General features: G+C 46.4%; 1 protein-coding gene across 5 annotated transcripts in view; it reads right to left on the bottom strand.

The window, feature by feature from the left end:
- Positions 1–7,219: 7,219 nt before the first annotated feature.
- Positions 7,220–23,424, bottom strand: part of LOC136588076 (zinc finger protein 84-like) — a 130,682-nt gene continuing 114,477 nt past the window's right edge. For all 5 annotated transcript variants that reach the window (XM_066587002.1, XM_066587003.1, XM_066587007.1 and 2 more), the window contains 8 exons: positions 19,733–19,860; positions 19,418–19,603; positions 19,214–19,337; positions 18,985–19,118; positions 16,167–16,278; positions 13,508–13,581; positions 11,247–11,358; positions 7,220–8,663 (listed from right to left, as the gene is read on the bottom strand). In XM_066587002.1, the coding sequence (XP_066443099.1) occupies positions 7,537–8,663; positions 11,247–11,358; positions 13,508–13,581; positions 16,167–16,278; positions 18,985–19,118; positions 19,214–19,337; positions 19,418–19,603; positions 19,733–19,860 (1,997 nt within the window). In that variant the 3' untranslated portion in view covers positions 7,220–7,536. The remainder of the gene's footprint in view (positions 8,664–11,246; positions 11,359–13,507; positions 13,582–16,166; positions 16,279–18,984; positions 19,119–19,213; positions 19,338–19,417; positions 19,604–19,732; positions 19,861–23,424) is intronic.

Here is a 23,424-nt window from a genome sequence, read left to right as displayed (position 1 = left end):
CAGACTGAGAAAAGGATAGCAAGAAGGAGCTGACAGACAACTAGGGACTGGCTGAGGAAAACTGCAGACAGACTGACTAGATGAAAGCAGAACCAATAACTGGCAGTGAGCTCAATTCACTGCCAGTCTTTTAACCACCAGGTTCCGCCCAGGGGCGGAGAGTAGGAGGCAACTCCACCCACTGCTGTATAAGAAGAACGGAGGAGTGCAGGCGGCACCCTACAGGCGGGCACGCCCACGCCGCCGCCCACCGGCCGCCCCAAGCCGCTGGGATAACCCCGACACAGGGCTCCAGGCCGCCGGAGCCGACGCCGGAGCGACGCGCGCCGACCACGGGACCCCGTGCCGCGCTGTATGGTAACATTACCCCCCCTCTGACGGGGGACCCCGTGCCGCGCTGCATGGTAACAATAACTTTATTATTTTTCCGTCGACACAGTTGTGCGGAGGATCATTTCTTTTGTGGGACGTCCTGTAGTTTGCGCTCGCTTTTTATTGCATTTTTTCTTGGAGGCACGGTGACTAAAAAGTGCATTTCTGGCGTTTTTTTTTCTTCTGATGACGTTCACCGGCGGGGTAAATAATGCGTTACTTTGATAGATCGGACTTTTACAGATGCAGCGATACCAAATATGTATTTTTGTTTTAGAATTTAAATTTATTTTATTGTAAATATGGCAAAAGAGGGGCGATTGAAACTTTTAGTTTTTTAAAAATTTTTTTTTAAAGTAAAACTTTATTGTTCTTATTTTTACTTCTTTTTTTAGTCCCCAGAGGGGACAACAACCAGCGATGCTTTGATCGCTCCTGCAGTATGATGTAATGCCATAGCATTACATCATACTGCAATCCGGCAGACAGTCTATCAAGCCACCCTGCGGAGATGGCTTGATGGGCATTTTGCCATGACAGCCGCATGGCTCCCTGCAAACATCATTCTGGGCATTTAAAGGGTTAAGACAGTTCCGATGAGCCACACGGCTCATCGGAGCTATTGCCGCTGGGTGTCAGCTGTAAGTAACAGCCAATGTCCGCAGTGTATGATGGGTGATCACCTCACTCTATTTACTAAAAACATTTATTTTTGATTTGCCATTTCACATAATTCACAGAGGTCGGCCAACGTGATCTTCAAAATGATTTTTGGTAGACAGGTGGAGGGTTGGATGGCAGCCATAGTGATGTAAACAATCCTGCTCTTTGTTGCACGTTCATATTTATGTCCGAGAAACTCCATCCGTCACCTGCAAGACGCTTTTCTTGGCAGAATATATATAATGCATAGATGTATATTTTGTATTTTCTGGTGTTTAAGGAAGGTAAGCGGAGCAACTATAGTAAATTAGTCAGTGAGATTCATTAGTCAGCGACTAACATGTGTGGAGCCAGTATTGTCCATAGGCTCTCTACAGAATGTAGTTACTCGCTCTCCTCAATGTGGCTCATCCAGCGCCATCTTAATGCATGGGTCTGATGGGCACTTTCCCGGGGGTCCCACAAGAATAGGGGCCCCATACTAATCTTTGCATGTTAACATTTCAATGCACCTTGTATCATATATGAGAATGTTGAGTGGCGGGATATGAACTTGGCTCCAATCTGTCTATGCCAGATTTTTTTACTTTCTGTTTCACTTTCAAATTACCCATAATTCCTATAATGAAAAGACATTTCCCGCCAATTAGATGTGTGGATCATCTTGTGAAGCGTAGTACATCATCTCATTACTTTCTAGAGTAAAGTAGCCTGGGATCATCAACAAAGAGACATCTGCAGTACAAGAGGAACATGAACCCTAGAAACTTCCGGTTCTCCAGTCTAGGTCGCCGGTTACTAACTTGCCCGTCTTCCCGAGTTTCTCAATGTCGTCCCATGTCGCCGCCTCCCCATAGAATATATATTTCCAGGTGAATAACCCTTTCAGCAGAACTGTTTTGAGCGAAGTACAGAAGAGGAAAAGAGCTGCAGAGGAGGAGAAAAAATTGGGAAACTTTCAAAATTAATTACATGGTTCAACACCGGAGCATCGTCAGCCACTAATGCCGTTCCTGTTACCAATCATCCAGTTTCAGAGACAGAATACCAATAGTATCATTACCTGTTGCTTGTGACATTTCACAAGAGGAAATACCCAAATCTGTAACGGTAAAGGAGTTTCCAATCCAACAGATAGATCTGGGGCTGTGGAACATTAATAATGCTAACACAGTAGACTACTGGATTAGTAGTGGGCCCTCTTCATGTCAGAATCATGATAGCAACCTGTCAGACTCATGCAGAGTGATGAAACAGCGGGAGAGGATGAAGACAAGGGATTTATCAAAGATGAGTTCAAACGTATACTGCGTAATGGCGAGTGTGTAAAACGTGAATGGCTGCTCTATTCCCCCCCCCCCCCCACTTATCTCCACTTACTACATTGGGGATCAATGACGGGAAGCCCAGCAATGTTAGTGTAGAAGATGGAGAAGAACATCGAAAGTGCATGATGGCATAAAGAAGCTGGAAGTATAGATTCTGTATTACTTGAACATCGCTCAGAGCAGGCATATTGGCATAAAGTGTTGACTCGTGCGGCTTCTGTAAGTCGCTTTCTTGCCTCCATAGGTTTGCAATTTCGTGCAGAAAAACAGCTGATTGGGTCAGCCAAAAAAATGGCAACTATCCAGGCATATGAGAGCTGTTGAGTGAATTTGACTCTTTCTTGGAAGAACATCTCAAACTGTGTGGAAATCCTGGAAAAGGGAACGTCATATTTACCAGCAAGCATCTGTGAAGAATGTGTTGAAGTAAAGGGACAACAGGTTCAGGAAGTGTAGATTCCACTCCAGACATCTCACACAGATAACTGACATCTACTGGCCGATACGGTGAAGGCTGTGAGCCTGTGGAACGTCTCTTGATGTTCATCCCCATCTTTTCTCATGAAGCGAAGACTCTAACAGGCGCTGTTGTGGATTTTCTTTACGAGAACATAATTCCACTATCAAACTGCCGTGGTCCGTCCTGTGCCTCAAATATGTCTGGACGATATACTGGATTACAAGCATGGATTCGTCAACCCATTGAGTTCACCATCTATCGCCCCTGTGCTGGACACAGCCGGAACTTGGTTGGAATAAAAGCAGCAGAGTCTTGTCTACAAACTGTTGTTCCGCATCTGTACTTCTTTCTTTGCTGCTTCTACTCACCGATGGAATACATTGTGGTCAAGCGTCTATCTGACACATGGTGGTCATCACATTGTAATGCTGTTCATGCTCTGTACGAGGATTTTGAGAAATAAAACATGCGCTGGATTCTGGATCTGCTGACAATGAACAAGATGCGAATACAAGGCGAGAGGCAGAAGGATTGAGCAAGGAAATGGAAAACCTGGAGACAATCTTTTTCACAATTCTATGGAATAACTAGTAAGAATGAACAAAACAAGCAAGGTCCTGCAGCCAAGGGATGCGAATATCCTCATTACCACAAATCTTCTTGAGGCTATAAAAATCTATCTTCAGGAAACTAGAGATAAATTTAGTGAATATGAACAGGACATCCGCTACATCTAGAGGAAAGCAGGTTTCATCACGAACACAGATGGGGGTTCTTTACTGTAAGAGCAGTGAGACTGTGGAACTCTCTGGCTGAGGATGTGGTGATGGCAAAATCCATAGAGGAGTTTAAGAGGGACTTGATGTCTTTGTAGAGCGCTATGATATTACAGGATATAGACGTTGGGTGACCAGCGGGGTTCTAAATCCAAGTCTTAGAGTCAGGTAGGAAGTTTCAAACGTTGATCTAGGGATTATTGTGACTACCGTTATTTTTTCCCCCAAATGTGCTAATTGGCTTCTGCCTCATTGGGTTTTTATTGCCTTCCTCTGGATCAAGGGGAGGCAGGGGTGGAAACAGGCTGAACTAGATGGACATTGTCTTCATTCAGCCTAACATACTATGTTATTATCTTAATAGATATGATTAGAGATGAGCGAGTATACTTGCTAAGGCACTGCTCGCTCAAGTAATGTGCCTTAGCTGAGTATCTCCCTGCTCGTCCCTCAAGATTTGGGGGCCGCCGTGGCTGACAGGTGAGTTGCGGCGGTGAGCAGGGGGGAGCGAGATCTCCCCTCCGTTCCTCCCCGCCCCCTGCCGGCCCCCGAATCTTCAGGGACGAGCAGGGAGATACTCGGCTAAGGCACATTACTCGAGCGAGTAGTGCCTTAGCGAGTATACTCGCTCATCTCTAGATACGATGGGTCACCAGGAGAGGAATTACTTCACAGTAAAAGCAAAAAGTTCAAAGTAGAAACTTTCCACCCTATTCTGGAGACTTTAATCTTTGAGCTGAGAAAACGTGCAGAAGCTTATTACTGACTGACAGACTGGAAATCGGTGTTCTTTCTTCAGTGAATTGAAAGCCATTGCTTCTGATGCACTAAACAAAAAGTGCGACCATCTGGCTAGTAAGCATCACAAAGACCTCGATTATGATGACCTTTTAAATGAATGTGAGCGTCTCAAGCCCTGCATGGCTACTGATGAAAATGGCACGACTCTCCCTGCAGAAACATCATTTCCAAAAATATTCCCGAATGTTGAAATTTCACTCGGAGCGTTGATGTGCCTGATGGTGACCAACCGCACAGGGGAACACTCTTTTTCAAAACTTAAATTTATTAAGAAATCAGCTTCGCGACACAATGGGGCGGCATCGCTGAATTGGCGTTCACTCATGTGCATGGAGGATGACATCCTGAAGACCGCTGACATCAAGCAATTCTCTGCAAAGAAATGCCACAAATGTTTGTTAGAATCAGAAGTTTGTAGTACCTTCACACGGTGACATCTGATCTGTACGGCTTCTATCGAGCCTCGTGGATTGTTCAAGTGTTCATCATGTTGATTAGTTGCTGCTGCACAGCAGTTTTTAATGTTTCAACACCGATTTTGTTGGAAGTGCCAATAAAATAAATATATATTTAATTTCATCGACAATTTACCTTTTTTATTCCTGTGAGTAGTTGTCACAGGGGCCCCAGTACACGGTTTTGCCCGGGGGCCCATAATGCTGGCAAGACGGCACTGGGCTCATCATTCAATTTCCCAATCTCAGACACAAAAAAAAACTCACCAGTTTCATTGAAGCCATTTTAGCAATGTATCCAGAATGCTTTTGGAGTGTGAAACTGACTCACCTGAAGGAAACCCAAGGAAACACAGGAGAACTTGACAACTAAAAAGCTAATATTCCCTTACGTTGGTGTTCGCTGGATATAATGGGGTCAAGCTAATAGCAGATGCTGCTGCCCTAACACCAAATACAAGGCCAGATTCACACGGGCGTATTTGCATGTGCAATACACAGTGAGTAGAACCCATTGATTTCAATCGGTTCATTCAGACATATTTTTTACCTGCTCATATCAGTCTCACAAAAAAAAATGCAGCATGCTCTATTTTCACTGAAAGTCCCCATAAAAGTCAACGGGGAGGCACAGATAAGTGCAAAATGCTCTGGGAGAATGTGTGAAACACTGAGTTATTGCGCAGGAAAAAGGTCACATCTGGAACTCATTAGACTAATTAGCCATTTCAATAGTTGCATATTTGTTTGCCATATGCAAATGAACATGCCGTGCAGGCGCAAAACGTACAGCAAAATACGCAGTTGTGCATGCAAAAAAAAATGCATCCATTTTGAAAATACGCAGCACTTAGGCGCACGCAAATACGCATCCGCTGGTGTGAGGGGGCCCTAAGTAACCAAATGTAATGTGAAAGATATCTGCACTCCCTTAGATATACAAACTGTGTATACAAAAACAGGTGGTTACAGTAAGTGTTTGTCATGTATGGAGGTAAGGGATAATCTCATCTATCATGGACACTTACCGCCATCATGGGGCTGACCAAAGATTATACGCACATGATACTGCGTTTTTCTGGCAGTGTTTTGCTCCATTCTGCTTCTTGCAGCTACTGTGACTTCATTGGCTTCCAGGAACACTTTTGGATGGATGTCGCTACCTGCCGGGGATACAAGCCGCAAGGATGCCAGTGGACTTCATTCAACTACTCACAGAGAATGCAATATTATGCGGATACCAAGGCCCCGTGCTACAGGTAACGGTGAGCGTCCATGCCAAGGCTTTGTTCTTTACCGCAGCTCCTCGGTATGTCTCCAGCACTTCCAGTAACTCGTTGCGCCTGTATACACTGTCTGTACTTCTAGGGGGGGGCAGATATCTTACACTATTAATTCAGAACTTTAAACCTCCAGATGGTACCTGACAATTATGGGCCACCGTGTCCCTGATTGCCAGTTAGCAGCACCACCATGTCTGGCTTTGTCGTATATATGCCATACCTTCATTCGTAGACTCCAATCTGCTGGGGTTATGAACAATGGAAACCATGGGAGTTTATAACATTGCTAGACTAAGATTCTGGATTGCCTGTTGTATATCGCAGGTAATGCTCTCCAATTGCAAATAAGCGAACTTTAAAAGAGGGAGACCCCCTGCTCAAGCCCCCCATCATGATGCGGTCCGTATTGAGGTACGTTCACACATAGCAGATCTGTGCAGGAAATTCTCCAACTGCCCCCATCTAAATGGGGCTTACAGACGTCCATGTGCAATAATGCAGAGACCTCCATTCAGGTATATGGAAATGCCTGCAGCAAATCTGCTATGTGTGTATGAAGGTTTGCGTGGATGACCGCTAGAGATGAACAAGCATACTCGGTAAGGCGATATACTCGAGAGAGCATCGCCTTTTTCGAGTACCTGCTGGCTCGTCCCAGAAGATTCGGGGGGGGGGGGGGGGGGGGGGGGGCGGGGGTAAGCATGGGGGTTGCAGAGGGGATTGGGAGGGAGAGAGAGAGGGATCTCTCTCACTCTCCTCCCCGCTGCCCCGGAACCCCACGGCCCCCCTGTATCTTCAGGGACGAGCCAGCAGGTACTCGAAAAAGGCGATGCTCTCTCTCGAGTATATCGTCTTACCGAGTATGCTCGCTCATCTCTAATGACCGCTCATCTGATGTCTGCTAGTTGCATCCCTGGTAGATTTTGCTGTTTGCTGTAGTGCCCCAAAGTGGAAGGCCTTCTCACACAAGACAACCACCTTCATTTCTTGCAGGATCGCTGGGAGAAGACAGCAGGAAGCACAAGAGACGACTCAGAACTCTGTAAACTCACAGAAATGGGCAAATAACACATTCACAATATAACACAGAAAACTTGTACGCCTTTAACTTTTTTTTTTCCAAAAGAAATTAGCTGCGTCCAAGTCCCATTGTATCTAGTAGCACCTCTAAACCCGCCAGGGTCACCGACACAATGCTGGGAGGAAGCGGCCTTCATACTTCACTGTAACTGGAAGGTCATTGTGGAACAACGGACACTTCCACCTCCAACTTAGTTTCCTTTCAGTCTGGGCATGAACCGTTCCTCCCACGCTCCATTTGCCAGGTTAGTCTCCTCCGGGCACCGGGCAAATCTCCTGAGATTTTTGTAATTTTTATGCAAAGTTCCTGAACAACAATTAAGTGAAGTGAAGTCTTTGATGAACGAGGAGACCTGAATTACTTGTAAAACACTTCCCACACTGCGAGCAGGTGAATGGCTTTTCTCCTGTGTGAGTTCTCTGATGTAACAAGAGATTGGCCCTCCGGTTAAAGAATTTGCCGCACTCAAAGCAAGCAAAGGGCTTCTCCCCGGTGTGAATCTTCTTATGTCTGATGAAATTCGACTTGTCATTAAAGCTTCTCCCACATTCCAGACACACAAATGGCTTCTCTCCTTTGTGAATGCGTTTGTGTGTTACCAGCTGGGAGTTATTGGCGAAACATTTCCCACAATCCACACAGGAAAACGGTTTCTCTCCTTTGTGGATCATCTGGTGGATCAGAAGACTGGATTTCTCGTTAAATTTTTGACCACACTCCAAACATGAAAACTGCTTCCCTTCCATGTGGAAAACCTTATGTCGCACCAGTTCAGCTTTGCTGGTGTAACGCTTCCCACAATCGCAACAAGCAAAGGGCTTCTCTCCTGTGTGGGTTCTCTGGTGAATTAGTAGATTGGCTTTACGATTGAAGCCCTTCCCACACTCACTGCATGCAAACGGTTTCTCTCCTGTGTGAATTCGCTTGTGCCTTCCGAAATTTGATTTGTCGTTAAAGCTTTTTCCGCACTCCGGACAGACGAAAGGCTTTTCTCCCCGATGAATCCTTATGTGAGTCACCAGATGAGAGTTACTCTTAAAGCTCTTGCCACATTCTGAGCAGCTGAAGGGCTTCTCGCCCGCATGGATCCTCAGATGTATTAAGAGGTGAGAATTACTGGGAAAGCATTTGCCGCACACGGAGCAGACGAGAGGGACCTTCCCGCGGTGCAGCCGCTTGTGCATTACCAAATCGTTATTCCGAGGGAAGCACTTCCCGCATTCTGTACAAACGTGCGGGTGACTTCGCCCCTTGGGCTGGACTTTAACTCCCGGCTCTTGGAAATACTGTTCATAATTATAGTGAAAAGAATGTAGATCTGGATTTTGAGCAAATTGTTGCACTTCAGAGCTGTAGTCAGCAGTGGGATGAAGAGTCTGGTCAACGCTGAGGGCGGAGGGAGGAAGGCGACGGATCCCCGAAAACTGGCTGCTGTCTTCAAGGGCTGAGGAGGAAAAGTGAAGGGTTTTACAAGGATGACTACGGTTAAGAAGGTGCCCAACAGAAACAACCCCTTCCGAAGACTGTGGACAGGAGGTAAGGAGTGACTGAAGACTAAGCTGCCATTCTCACTGATGGACTGCAGAAGCCAAACAATGTGACTCCCATATGAAGACAACTATCGTCCCACCAAAAATGTCAGCCCCACACATCAACCGATCTAACAAACCCAAAAACAATTCTCCAAGACCGGATTTATCATTGAAACATTGTTTATTTAGAATGATAAATATAATAAAAGCATTTAAAAGACAGAAGATGAATGAATGCAGCAATAATCCATCAGCTCAGCTCACACCTATAAGGGGTTCCCAAAGACAATCCTGCTCATATAAACCTACAATCTCCATAAAGTGTTACCCCGTGACCAAGGATCTGGGAATCCCTGCGCCCCGACGGCTCCGTCTATGTGTGAGCTGATGGATTGCCCTTGGACTATTGCTGCATACCTTCCTGTCTTTTACTATGTTTGTCACCTTTACTGTTCCCCCCCACAGTCCGGTCTCGGACATTTAGAAGCCAAACAATGCGAGATTTTATGAAATTGTATCGCCAGAATAATTTTTTTTAGCCTGAAATACATTTCAATTAAATGCCCCCAGAGGTGCCCGAAGCCTTTAATATGTCCGTTTACGCAGTTTTAGGTTATTTTTACAGGTGTTGCTCTGAAGCATTCTGTACCAAAATCTGCAGCCCGACATCCGGGTTTTGATGGCAATTTATGGCGGAATCGCTGTGGATTTTCAAGAGCGGTGCCACCATCGTGACCCCACCACAAATCAGTGGGAAGATCGGCGCTAGACATGCAGATTTTGGTATTGGAATGCTTCCGCACCAAAAAGCCAGAGCCTGTGAAGCACCCTTATAATATTACCCTGGTCAGGCAGCTACCATTTAACCCCCTAGTAGCAGGCATATTTGGGGACTTAAATGACTCGACCCCTTTAGCCATTTTCTGCCATCAATGATCTTTTACTCTCTTTTCATGATGGTCAGGGCTTTAATGTTTTTCACCATTTTGACACATATAGGCTCACATTTACTGAGACAGTTTTTTTTACACCAATCCAAGTAAAGGCGGCAGTTGGAGCGTCTGTACCAATAATGTAACGATTCGTCATGTGGAGGGGAGGAGCTGGAGTCGCCTTGTGAGCAGAGTCTGCCCCACACTAGAAGGGTGCTGGCAGTCACTGGCAACCATTTAATAATTTAGATTTATGGGCTGGTAGATACGGATGCCTATTAAGGGCGTTTCCTCAGGATAGGTCATCAACAGCTGATTGGCAGATGTCTGCCGCTCCGACCCCACGATCAGCTGTCCGCCAGGCCGAGCAGATAGCTCCATACATCTCATTCACTTCAATGGGAGTTGTGCCTGCAATACCATGTCAGGCCACTAAACAATGTGTGGAGCTATCTACTTCTTCGCAGCCCAGCGACACCTGGCTAGTGGGAGTCCAGAGCAGTGGACCCCACTGATCAGCTACCAATGACCTATCTTGAGGACAGATCCTCAGTTTTTAATAGTTACAATTAAAAGTATCATATACTGCAATAAAGTATAAGTTGTCTATGCAGTGCTCTCATACCTTGCAAATATCATTGTTCTGGTTAGCCAATAAAGCTGTCACTTCTATAATAAGTTTGTCTTTTATCTATTTTACAAAAGAATATTTATAGGACAACCTTTTTTTTCCATTCTAGTCATTCCCCCCCCCCCCCCCCCCCCACTATATATAAGTCGGATAGTGTTACCTTGGTCAGATACTCCTTTCTATCTGAAACTCTCTCCTCAGATGTGATCTCGGTTCCGACAGGCTCTACTTGGGGTTATGTAGTCATTTGCTAGTCAATTACTCTCACAGACACTCCTATCACAGTTACTAATGATGATCACACAGGTATAATAGTGGAGATCACTGCTCATCCTCCTGACTGTAGACTTATAGGCTGTAGCTTATTTAGGTGACTATAAAAAGTAATGACAAGTAAACGGTGCTCCCTGCAGGCAGAAATGGTATAGCCCCAACTAATGCTGGGCTTATACATCATGGGATTGATGTGTAACTGAAAGCAAAATCATCAAGATGGTTCCTGATAAATATCAGACAGGGGGCTGCACTGTATGGAAGTGACTGCAATACACAGAGGAGATCTCCAGAGTGTGAGGAGGGCAGGGATAGAAAAATGTGTTTTCACTGCAGTGGCCCTGTAATATCACGTGTTTTTCTGGCCAACAGGGTGCCACACTATTTGTGTTGTATATGGTACAAGAAATCAAGTGATTGCAAGTTCAAGTCCCCTGGTGGAACAGAAAAAAAATTTAATTGAACTTTTAAAAATATTAAAAAAGGAAAAATACAAAAAGTTGAAACCATTTTTTTTAATTGTTTGGGTTTTTCCATAAAAACCTAAACAATAAAAAAAAATATTGATATTGTCACATCTATAAGAGTCCAAGCTATTAACATATATGTCAGACTATATGCAGTCAGGAGGAGCACCTGGATGCCAAACCAAGACTCACCTGTACGAACACCTCTGGGCACCTGCGTCTCCATCTTACACTGCTGCTCACTCCCTACATATTCTTCATCGTCTTCTTCAATATCAATTATGACAATATTCAGATTTTCATCCTAGAGAGGGGGAAGAAAAATATCAAAGCCCGACTAACCTTTATCACTAATCGTTAGCTTATTAACCTTGTGCACCCATAGGCATAAATACCCAGAACATTGCAGATACCCTGAACCCTAATGTGGGCCGAGTAGGTCCATCAGCCCATAGGAAGATCTGTTCAGAGATTGCTGCCTGCCAGCCTACGCTTGTTGTAAGGCCAAGGATACACGAGTGTATTGTAAGGCCTCCCTCACACACGGCGTTTTATACAGCGTTTAGCGCTGCCTTTTCATCCCAGCGCTAAACGCTGTACAACACTCCCATTCATTTCAATGGGGCTGCTCACACAGGGCTGAAAACACAGCGCCTTCCAACGCTGCGCTTTGACAGCGATGCAAGTTCTATTTTGGGCCGTTTTCAGCCCTGCGTCACCCATTGAAATGAATGGGCAGCGGTTTTAGCACTGCTAAAAACGTGGCAACACTTGGTGCCGCGTTTTTGGCAGCGTTAACCGCTCGCCGATTTTCGGGGTGAGGGCTTGCAATAGAAGCCCTCACCCCGAAAATCAGTCCCAGCTAGGTAGAGAAAGAAAAGAAAGCAATACTCACCTAGCCGCTGCAGTCCGGGTCGCGGCCGCTGCTCTATGCCGCTGATCCGGGCTTCCCCTGCACTCAGAAGTCTATTGACGGAGGCCAGGTTTGAGAACCCCGGCTCCGGCAATAGAGTGCTGTGATTGGTTGTCGGCGCCCAATCACAGCCCTTCATTGACTGTCTCAGCCAATCAGCGCCGGCAAGCTCTGATTGGCTGAGACAGTCAATGAAGGGCTGTGATTGGGCATCGAGCAAGCGCCGACAACCAATCACAGCACTCTATTGCCGGCAATAGACTTCTGAGTGCAGAGGGAGCCCGGATCAGCGGCAGAGAGCAGCGGCCGCGACCCGGACTGCAGCGGCTAGTGAGTATTTAGTTTTTTTTTCTTTTCAGCATTCTTGGCTGCGTTTTCAGCCGAGCTGAAAACGCAGCCAAAACGCTGGCATAAAGTATGCCAGCGCTGCTGAAACAGGGCGGAATCTGCAGCAAACGCAGCGTTGCAAAACGCTACGTTTCTGCAAACGCCCTGTGTGAGGGAGGCCTAAGTCTAGCAGCACTAGACTGACTACTAGGGATCCTTGTGCCATCAATGTGCCACAACACCCAGCAGCTTTTGTTCTTTTTGTAAAAAAGTAATCCAACAGGCGCCACTTACATGCCATCCGCTTTCACAGATTTATTGCTAAGAAATGCAGAAAAATAGAACTGGGCCCGTTCCAGGCTTTTTATGGGCATAAAAAATGGATGCCGTACTGAAGTAAAAAAAAAAAAACGGGCACACGGACCGCTCATGTAACTCCATATGAATGAAGGAAACAACCTTTTTAATGGATGCGTTTTTAGACTCTCGTGTGCCACTCCAATTGTTCTGCCGGCATACTGCAGCATCGGCTAGTAGAGAACAAGGTGGCGCCCCTGTGTACGGCCAGTGCGCACCAGCTTGGCTCCCCCTCATGCAGTTCACATGATGCTTGCAGCGAGGCGATCACACTGTAACTGATAGAGCAATGGCATTGTACTGCTGCTTATAAGGGCGGGCAGCCATAAACCTGCCAGGAAGACACTGTAACACAGGTCAATGATTGGATTGGATTGTAGGAGTCTAACCGTATCGTTTGTTCACTAACTGTCCATTTTATGCAGCATGACAATGACCGCTCGCTCGGCCAACCATCCTCATTAGTCAGGAGAGTCTTGTACCTGTATGTGCCGGTCCCGTGATATATTCATAGAGGGACATACAGACAAACTAGGGAAGGGGGACTGAGAGCTCCCAGGATGCGGATATAAATCTGATCCGTTGGGCAGACGGCGATCATGTGACAGCCGCACATAATGACAGGAAAAGCCCCCTGGTGCAAGCACCGTGTCATGACTGACTCCTCAGGTGATATCAACCTTTAGGCGGCTGCCTGAACCAAGTGGGGATTGAACCCGCAACCTTCAGGTCGTGAGCAAGAGCATTTCTGCTGCCTTAACACTCTGCGACTCAATGACAGGTATGGATGCAATTAAGATGGGATGAAACAAATCCCTCATGACAGACCCCTTTAATGTGCCTGGCAGTCCAGTACCTCATTGTGCTTCCTGAAGGCTCTCTCGGCATATGGAGGACTGTAGCATCTTTGTGGTGTGACACAGGACACGTCTGTAAAAGACACAGGACACGCTTTAAGAAAACAACACAAGCAATGATGGGGCGTAGAGTCCGAATACCTCCAGAAGTGTGCGACTACTGGAGGCCAGAGGAGAAGGGGAACTTCCCACAACCAGTCACTACGGAGGTCCCAACCACTACTCATGGGACCCCCGGCAAAGCAGCCGACTGACCTGCAGTCAGTATGGTATTACTTCGGCTGCTGCAGGACGGCCATTCACATGAAGGTCCGCCAGGGGAGGAGACAACTGAAGAGGACATAGAAGGGGTCTCGACGGGGTCATACCGGAACAGGACCATCTTGGCCCAATCCCTTTAGGTTCATCACTTTCATTCAGAAATATGAATTTACTAAGGACAATTCGTCGATCGAGCATTGTCCTTAGCGAGTACCTGCCCGCTCGGAAGAAAAGGTTCGGCTGCCGGCGGCGGACGGGGAGCGGTGAGGAACGGAGGGGAGATCTCGCTCTCTCTCCCCCCTGCTCTCTGCCGCAACTCACCTCTCACCCCCGCCGGCAGCCGAACCTTTTCTTCAGAGCGGGCAAGTACTCGCTAAGGACAATGCTCGCTCATCTTAAGATAAGGAAACAAGAAGAAAAAAACGACATCTTTTCTTTAAGGCTTATTCTCGGTTCTGTGTGAACTTTTGCCTTTTAGACTATTGCTTCACAAACTCGTCAACGACTACCCCAACGAATCGAGGACAACCTCGAGCCACGTGGCTTTTATCCCTACGTGGATTCCACATCCCATTACTGTTAACAGGCATCCATTTCATCGTTAGAAGAAAATCAACATATCGGTTCTTGATGCGGATTTGCCCAATAAGGAGGGTTATATCTGCATGGCCGCGGCAGAAGTCTACGGCGCAGCTGGGGATTTTGAGGCGAATTCTGCATGGAAATATCTGATATAAATTCCAAGCATTAGTGGAGGACGGCCGCACATTTATTCTGCCAGGTTTTATCCCCCATGCATGATTTTGCTGTGTAGTTTTCGGTGGCTCAGTGTCCCTGGGTTTGGCACATGATGTCAGCGGGCTTCAGCTGTAGAAACCGACCGGCTGAAAACTGCATTACAAAACTGCTGAGTTTTCAATGGCAATTAGCGTGCGCATCAAGAACGCTTACAAAATGCCAGAGGGGCAACTAGAAGCACCACGTGGGGAAGCAGCCGGGCATTCCCCTCGCCCCAATAAAGTGGTCCAGTGATCCTGACCTCCCTCTACCAGCAGTGCAACCAATCTAATATAAAAGGGCCTACGGCTTTTTCTTGCACGGCACTTTGACCCCTTTGTGTGACCTTTGGATGATTTTGGTGTCCTTAGATCTGTGACATCCTCACCGCCGTCGTGAAGTCCTAACATTTGAGTTTGATACATGGAGTGACTGTCAGACACAGTTCCTATGTTAAGTCTAGCAGCGCTGTTATGCTTCAGCCAACAGCGCCGCTAGAGGAAGTCCAGCATTGCCAAGCGAAGTTCATATCAAGTGCTGACCAGTTTGACTGTTGCCACGTCCCCAAAACGCGGAAGAGCTTGCCGTGGACGGCGAACAGTTCAAGCCGAATCCTCGGCTCCACAGTTCTTACAACATTTACAACCATTTTTCTAAACACTTTATGTTTATAACATCACTAAAAGGTCCATTTACACGCAAGGATGATTGCTCAAAATTCGTCAGAAACGGACAGTTTGGAACGGTCATTTTGCATTAGCTACTAATGAGCTAATCCACCCATTAGTAGCTAAGTAGCTTTATTTGCATGTATTTAGAGAACAGCGGGTGGTCTGTTCTCTAAATATATCACTTTTGTGCTGTCGCGGGCTGCTGGCTGCATACAATGCTATCAGCGCTGCCCGCAGAGAACACAGCGTGCAGTCCGTCTTATCAGGGACCACTGCTTTTATGCTGAGCTGAAGTCAGCGATGGACGAAGAGTGCAGGATGGGCGCACATTTACACGCATCGGCTATCGCTCAAAAGCCGTCGTTTGGACGAATTTGAGCGCTAATCATTGTATGTAACTCAGCCTTAACTGTTCAGCCGGAGCTGAGAGCACAGCAGGGTCTCAGCTGTGGATCCCCCTCCAGCTGCTTCTACGGGTCATCTAGCGCACGTGCCTTATGTGTTGCATGTCTGCTAAATGAGGAAGAAATACTTTTCAGTATATTGGAAGAACCAGCAGCTCTGGCCGAAAATTGCAACAAGACTGAGAAGCCAAATGCCACATTTTTGACCCTCCTCTGAAGCCTAGTGGACACAGTATTTTTTTGCCAGAAAAAACACCAAAAAAAGTGTGTGTTAGTTTTTTTTGCAAAAAAGATTGTGTGTGAAACCAGCCTCGGGATGGCCTCATATACGGGTGTTTATGGCAGCTGGTCATGCAGTTTTTTTGACCCACAGCCAGAAGTGGAACATACAGAGGAAGGACTTATACTTCCCCCTCCTCCCCGCCCTTGGGAACTGATTGGCTGCTGTCTCCCAAAGGCATCAGTCAGTGGGCGGAGGGTGCGGTGAGCGAGGCTAGCGGCTACGAAGACAACCATTCCTTCCAGTACTCAGCAGTAGTACTCACCTGGGGTGAGGTCTATAATGGTCTCCTTGTGCTGCTCTTTACTTGTAGCATCCCTCCTCCTGCCTTTGATCTGAGGGGCCGCTTCCACCTGCCACATACTGAAATCTTCAACCTAAGTGTTGCATGAAAATAAAAGTCATTGTCTGCATTTATTTCTAGAACAGGGACTATTCTGTGTTCGGCAGTTTGTGGATTCATGACCCTCATATGCACAATCAGTCATAGAGACAGGGATAACCCCAAGCCCAGTAACTGCCATAAGGTCAGGCTTGTGGATCTCCAAGCCTTTCTGACGTCTCTTTAAGGGGAGGTAGTGAGGGGGCGCTCTTATCTGGGGAGCCCGGGTTGGCTACATGCTCCCGCCTTAGGCAAACTCCATATCCATGTGTCTTTACATATTGGTGACCACAAGCCTGTAGAAGTGCTACCATTGGCTTACGGCCAAACGGGTTGGAAATATATGCAATGGGTCGGTCATAACTCAGATATAATGTCCTAATATCACCCGCTAAGTGGGGGTGAAGCACTTGAACAAAGCGTATCTAATCATGGAGATAACTGGCAGTGCAACTAACCGTCCTTACCGCACAACAATACCCCCACAAGAGGGGATCGTTCAGGGGTTAAAGACGGCTCCGGCTGACAGGAGAGGGGTAGTAATGGTGGTGCACTGAGCCTCAGGACACAGAACCATTCCTAGGCCGTAGGCTCCGGTGAAGGCGATCTCCTCACTGGAGCGACAGCAGGAAGCTGAAGTCTCCAGGGCCTACCGGGTAGCTGCCACAGTATTCCTAGCGGTCGCCCTGTCCTCTCTCCTTCTCAGACAGGTGCTAACAACCACAGAATGGCACGGAGTACAGCGACCACCACTATATGATCGACCCCCTGAGTGCGTCACGAACGCAGGTCACTAGGTGGGAATAGAACATTATTAATAAAACCTTCCAGTATCACAAAGTATCTATCTAGGCAAAACATCAGAAAAACGAGACGCAACCCGCGTCCCCCTCCGCATCTTCATGATCTTCTACTAATTCATCTTGGAAAAAAAGGAAGTTAACCCATTAACGACGCGGCCCTTTTTTTCCCCCATTTTCGTTTTTTCCTTTCCTCTTTTAAAAAATCATAACTCCTTTATTTATCCATCGCCGTCGCTGTATGAGGGCTTGTTGTTTTCTGTGGGACGAGTTGTATTTTTCAATGGTACCATAAAATGTACTGAAAAACTTTTTAAAAAGTGGAGTTAAGTGAAAAGAAAACGACATTCCGCCATCTTTCAGTGCATCTTGTTTCTATGGCGCACAAACTGCAACAAAAATGACATAACTTTATTCTATGGGTCGGTACGATGACTACGATACCAAACTTGTATAGTTTTTTTTTTGCTGTGCTACTGTTATTTTTTTTTCAAACACATTTAATTTTTTATTTTTTATTTTTTATTTTCTGCCGCCATCTTCTGCGCACAAAATCTTTTTTTTTCTGTGTCGACATAGTTGTGTGAGGGCTCATTTTTTGCATCACATCCTGTAGTTTATGTTAGTATGATTTCGGAACACATACGACTTTTTTTATCACTTTTTATTGCATTTATTCTGGGAGACAGGGTGACCGAAAAAGTGCATTTCTGGCATTATTTTTTTTCGGACAACGTTCATAGTGCAGGGTAAATAATGAGCTACTTTGATAGATCGGACATTTACGGACACGGTGATACCAAATATGTATTTTTGTTTTAGGATTTAGCTTTTTATTATAGATATAGCAAAAAGGGGGGTGATTTAAACTTTTATTACAGTTTTTTGTTTTTTTTTACAATTAATAAAACTTTATTGATCTTATTTTTACATTTTTTTTTAGCCCCCCTGGAGGACCACAACTAGCAATGCTTTGATCACTCCTGCAGCATAATGTAATGATATAGCATTATATCATACTGCAATCTAACAGGCAGTCTATTAAGCCACCCCATGGGGACGACTTGGGAGGCAGTCTGCTAAGGCAGCCCTGGGTCCTTTCAGAAGGACCCCGGCTGCCGTGACACTTGCACGGCTCCTTGCGATCTCACGCGGGGGGGGGGGGGGGGAGGGGGCGTACGGATTTGAATGCCGCTGACAGAATTGACAGCGGCATTAAAAGGGTTAATAGCCGCGATCAGCCGCACGGCCCAGCTGGCGCTGTATGAAGAGAGGTCGCCGCTCAATCTCTCTTCATACATAGACCGCTGATAGATACAGGCCGTCAAAAGGCTGTCGTGAAGGGGTTAAACTATCAATTCAAGTCACTATTCTGCACCAACTCCGCTATTTAATCATCAATATGAGGTATAGAAATTAAATATAAATGTAAATTATAAACAACAATCATCAGAATTTTAAAAATTGATGTTAAATTGCTGAGTTTTCCTAAATTACTCAGAAAGAGGAGGAAATGTCCAAATGTGCTTCCAAAATAAAGTAAACCAGTGGAAATATACGTCTGATGAAAACGAGCACCATATGAGTGTACAGATTTGTCATACGGCAGTTGAAAAAACGAAAAAAAAACAAACATAATTTTTAAGAATTTCCTTCAATTTTTTGCATTTTGCATAAATATATGCAAATCATATCGGTCACTTTTACCACCTAATTAAGTACAACGTGTGACGCTAACACAATGGCAGGATTACTTGGACGTGTAAAGCCTCTACGAAGGTATTCTGTTAGAGTGACACATGCCGCATTTCCAAAATGTAGCCTAATTACTAAGGCGCAAACAAACTTCGTCCTGAAGGGTTAAGAAAACTTTCTTAAATTATGGGTATTTTTAAAAATACCTTGTTACATTTATATTTGTTGATTTCGTTGGTCTCATTGCTACAATCTGTAAACACACTGTGATTTTCCTCCCCATGATCCGGTGCACGGAGAAGCCTCGGACATGTCTCTTGGGTATCTGTCTTGGGCCCATCTGTGGAATGTAAAGGCATTAACTAAGTACATAGCCAATAGGTGATTAGATGACGGGTGTATCTAGGTGACACTTAAAACTGGTCTCTCCTTTACCCGGTGACGCGAGGGTCTGGTGGTCCTCCATCAGGGTGTCCTTGTAGAGCTCCTGGTGTCCTTCTAGATACTCCCACTCCTCCATGGACAGATAGACTGTGACGTCCTCACACCTTATGGGGACCTGATACACAATGGTCATTATCAAACACATCATGCCTTGGTGTTACTCTACAATGACCTAACATTTTGGGCACTACTCACCTCTCCAGTCAGCAGCTGAATCATTTTGTTGGTGAGGTCTAAGATTTTCTGCTCATTGTTCCTCTCATAAATTGGGTGAGATGGAAGTAGTGTGGTAGGGCTCCGGGTGGCACCCAACTCTCCTGGGGTGTGAAGGCCAGTGCAGGGTGTGCCATCATCAATGGACTTCTTTAGGGGGCCATAATCCTAAATCAAAAGAAGAACAATAAGGGCCACAATAATTCTGGCACACTCTGAAGATGTTCTCGGTGGGAAACCCATATTTATGTTTTCATTCTGATCTGATGAGACACGATAGTGCCTAGAAGCCCTCACCTCTCCCGTCAGCAGATAGATGATCTCCAGGGTGAGACTTAATAGTTGCTCAGTTAGGTGACTCTTTTCCTTGTCCATCCTGAAGCCTGAGCATTGGTCCTGCAGCTTTGGACCCAGTGGCCACATGCCTGAATTCAGAGAATAGTACATATTCAGAGTCCTCACTGACTGACTCGCCACTAATTCTCTAACTTTCCGGTGTCACAACTTAATTATTCAATGCTATGAGCAAAAGTAAGTGACCCCCTATGTAATGTACCTAATCTAATTCTCTAACTTCCCCCAGTTGTACAAACGTGAAATATGGCACAAGCAAACTTTGGGTCGTTAATAGGAAAAGTAAAGGGGTCACAACTTGAGTACTCAATTCTAAGCACCAAAGTAAGTGACCCCCTAAGTAATGTAACTAATAACCCACATCTGTACTCCACAAACGTGAAATTTGCCATGACTATTCTTTACGTCCTAAATTAAAAGGTAAAGGGGTTACAACTTCAATATTTAATTCTAGGCATTAAAAACTGTGTGAAAAACGCGAAACATGAGAATTCTTTTCTCAGAAACCATAAAGCCTAAATAACCATGAAGCCTATATAAAATTATACGTCTCCTTCTACTCGCCCCACCCTCTCCTTTTACCCCCTGTCCTTCTTCGCCCCTGTCCTTCTACTCCTTTCGCTCTCCTTCCACTCCCCTGTCCTTTAACCCCCTTTTTCCTTTTCTTTCCCCCTCTCTTCTATTCCCCACCCTCTCATTTTACCCCCTCTCTTTCTACTACCCAGGGGAAGTAGAAGGAGAAGGGTGGCAGTAGAAGGAGAGGGTGGGGAGTGGAAGGATGGGGGGGGGGGGGGGGGGTGGAGACAACGGAGGAGGGGGGGGCGCATAAAGGAGAGGGTGGGGACTAGAATGAGTGGAAGGGGAGAGGTGAAGAAAAGGAGAGGGGGTTAAAAGGAGAGGGGGTGTCCTTCTACCCCCCCTGTCCTTTTCTTTCCCTCTCTCCTTCTAATCCCCCCTCCACTCCTTCTAGTCCCCACCCTTTCCTTTACCCCCCTGTCCTTTTCTCCACCCCCTCTTCTTCTGCTCCCCGCCCTCTCCTTTTCTTCTCCCCTCCCTCTCCTACTCTTCCCCACTAGTCCCCCCTCTCCTTTTCTCCACCCCCTCCTTCTTACCCCCTCTCCTTCTCTCCCCCTCTCTCTCCTGCTACTCCATCGCCCTCTCCCCTCCTACCCCCCCTCCCACTCCCCTTTCCTACTCTCCCCCTCCCTCTCCTACTCTCCCCCATCCCCTCCTACTCTACCCCCCTCTCCTTCTACTCCCTCCCCCTCTCCTTTTACCCCTCTCTCTCCTACTACTCCCCCCTCTCCTACTACTCCCCCCTCTCCTTTTAACCCCCCTCTCCTACTACTCCCCACTCTCCTTTAACCCCCTCTCTCATTTTCTTACCTGCGCTCTCCTACTACTCCCCGCCCTCTCCTTTCCCCATCTCTCCTTTTCTCCCCCCCCCTCCCTTACTACTCCCCACCCTCTTCTTTTCTTATCCCCTCTCCTTTTACCCCATCTCTCTTTCTTCTCCCTTCCCCTCTCCTTTTACCCCATCTCTCCTTTTCTTACCCCCTCTCTCCTTCTACTCCCCCTTTTCCTTTTTTTCCTCCCTCTTCCCTTCAACACATCTTTCTCCTTTTGTTCCCCCCTCTCTTTTTCTTACCCCATCCCTCGTACTCTTCCCTCCTCTCTCCTTCTACTCCCCCCTCTCCTTTTCTTCCACCCACTCTCTCCTAACGCCCCCTGGCTCATTTTTTATATTAAATATTCTTAATTTGGATTTTCATCACTTTTCTTATTTAACAAACATAAACAAAACAAAAGTGTTGCCCCCCTTCCCCCAGAGTCTCTCGCGTGTATACAGTATATAGATTGTCCAGGATTCTGAGTAAACAGCAGAAAAATTACTCTATACAATGTTCCATTCTTTCAGACTTTCTCTTAAACTTTGCCCCTTTGAGAACAGTCAGCTGTACCTTCAATGAGCTCAATCCACAGTTCAGTGAATGCTGTACTCTACCCATCCCCCATACGTGGGCAACAACTTTATATAACAGTTTTATTTATACATTTAGATACATGCCTTACGATTATTTCATGGGTCACTACTTTGCTCTCCCTTGTGACCAAGATATACCTTACATATCGTTGGTATTATTGTATCTTGATGCCACCAGGAAGTCCTGGTGGAGACAAGAGTGACAGTGGGGTGACGCCCCCTGTACCTGATTGGCTGCAGAGTTGCCTCACCTGCAGGTCTTGGCTGGTCTAACCTCCCCACTGGTGGTCCTAGGAGCGGATAGTGTAGCCGCGTTCCTCCGGTCCCAGCAGCCTGCTGTAGTTCCCCCCGACACTCACACTCACCCACCTAGCAATCGTCCATCTGTTGCAACTCTCCTCCGCTCTGTGTGCAGCGCTCCTCTGCTCCAAGGAGCGTGGTAATGTTGCAGACGCTGACCTCCGCTGCTCACAGTAAGTGTCTCCCGCGGCCCCCAGCAGCCTGCAGTTCACCCCACTGCTCACAGTCACCTATTCTGCAATAGGCCATCTGAGCAGCGTGCTGATCTTTGCCCCGCTGAAATGCTCAGCTCCTCCGCTTCTCTCAGTCATCCAACGCTCATTCTCAGCGGTACACAATGTGGGAAGACAGCGTCGGTAGTCATTGTAGCCTGGGCTGGAGGGTTACGGTAGCTTTCCTTGTTATGCTTTGATGATTAGCTGTAAAAGCTTGCATATGACAGCTGTTACATTCAAGCATTTACAGCAAATAACGCAAGGCGAACAGGAAAACGTACCCTAAGCCTTACACTGCAGCCCTGGCTTAAATCACCACTGACGCTACTACGACCTTCCAGGACCTTAACTAATTCTGCCAATCGGGAGCTGGGGGTGTGACAGGGGCGTTCCTCCATGGAAGCCCTGTCAAACCCCTAGCTTCCAGTGGCGTCAAGATACAAAAATACCCAAATCGTTTTCCTTGTATACTCAGTTTACCTAATGTGCAAGTTCAGTTGTGCCAAGCCAAATGCAGCCAACCGTTTGGACCATATCTTACTGTATTTGTGTCCTGCTTTACGTTTAAGCTATATGCCTTTTTTCTATTATAAGGGTCTGTTGACTTTATCCTTAAATTCCCCCAATGTAGGGAATATCCTAGTGGACTCAGCCAGCCAATGCTGCGCTATAAGTTTTTTTGAGATATATAAGGCCTCATGTCCACGTGGATTTTTCATGCGGATTTCTGCAGCGGATGCACTGTGAGTCATCATTAAATTGATTTTTTTATTGCTTGTGGGAGATCGTGGGTTTTTTTCCCGCGCAAATGAACTGCGGATTATCCGTGGGGAAAAAATCTGCAACCCCACCTCCCTAATTCATTTTAACCTTCAAAGCTGCAGTAAATCCACAAATGTATTTAAATGTATTCGTGCACTGTGGATTGTAAGCTCCCATAGAGATGAATGGAGCCACATCCACGTGTGGGTATTAGTGCAATATGTCTCCACCTGAAGTATTGATGGAGACATGGGTTGGCCGGGATGAGGTCCTGGGAATGCCCACAGCTGCTGATTGGATGGTGTACACACACATTTTCACAGAGCGACAGGCAAGGAGCTCACGCCCACACCAGCTCCTCCAGAGGCCGATGC

The sequence above is a fragment of the Eleutherodactylus coqui genome, chromosome 13 (genome assembly GCF_035609145.1).
Source record: "Eleutherodactylus coqui strain aEleCoq1 chromosome 13, aEleCoq1.hap1, whole genome shotgun sequence".
Taxonomy (NCBI): Eukaryota; Metazoa; Chordata; class Amphibia; order Anura; family Eleutherodactylidae; genus Eleutherodactylus; species Eleutherodactylus coqui.
This window is presented reverse-complemented; position numbering and strand designations above follow the sequence as displayed.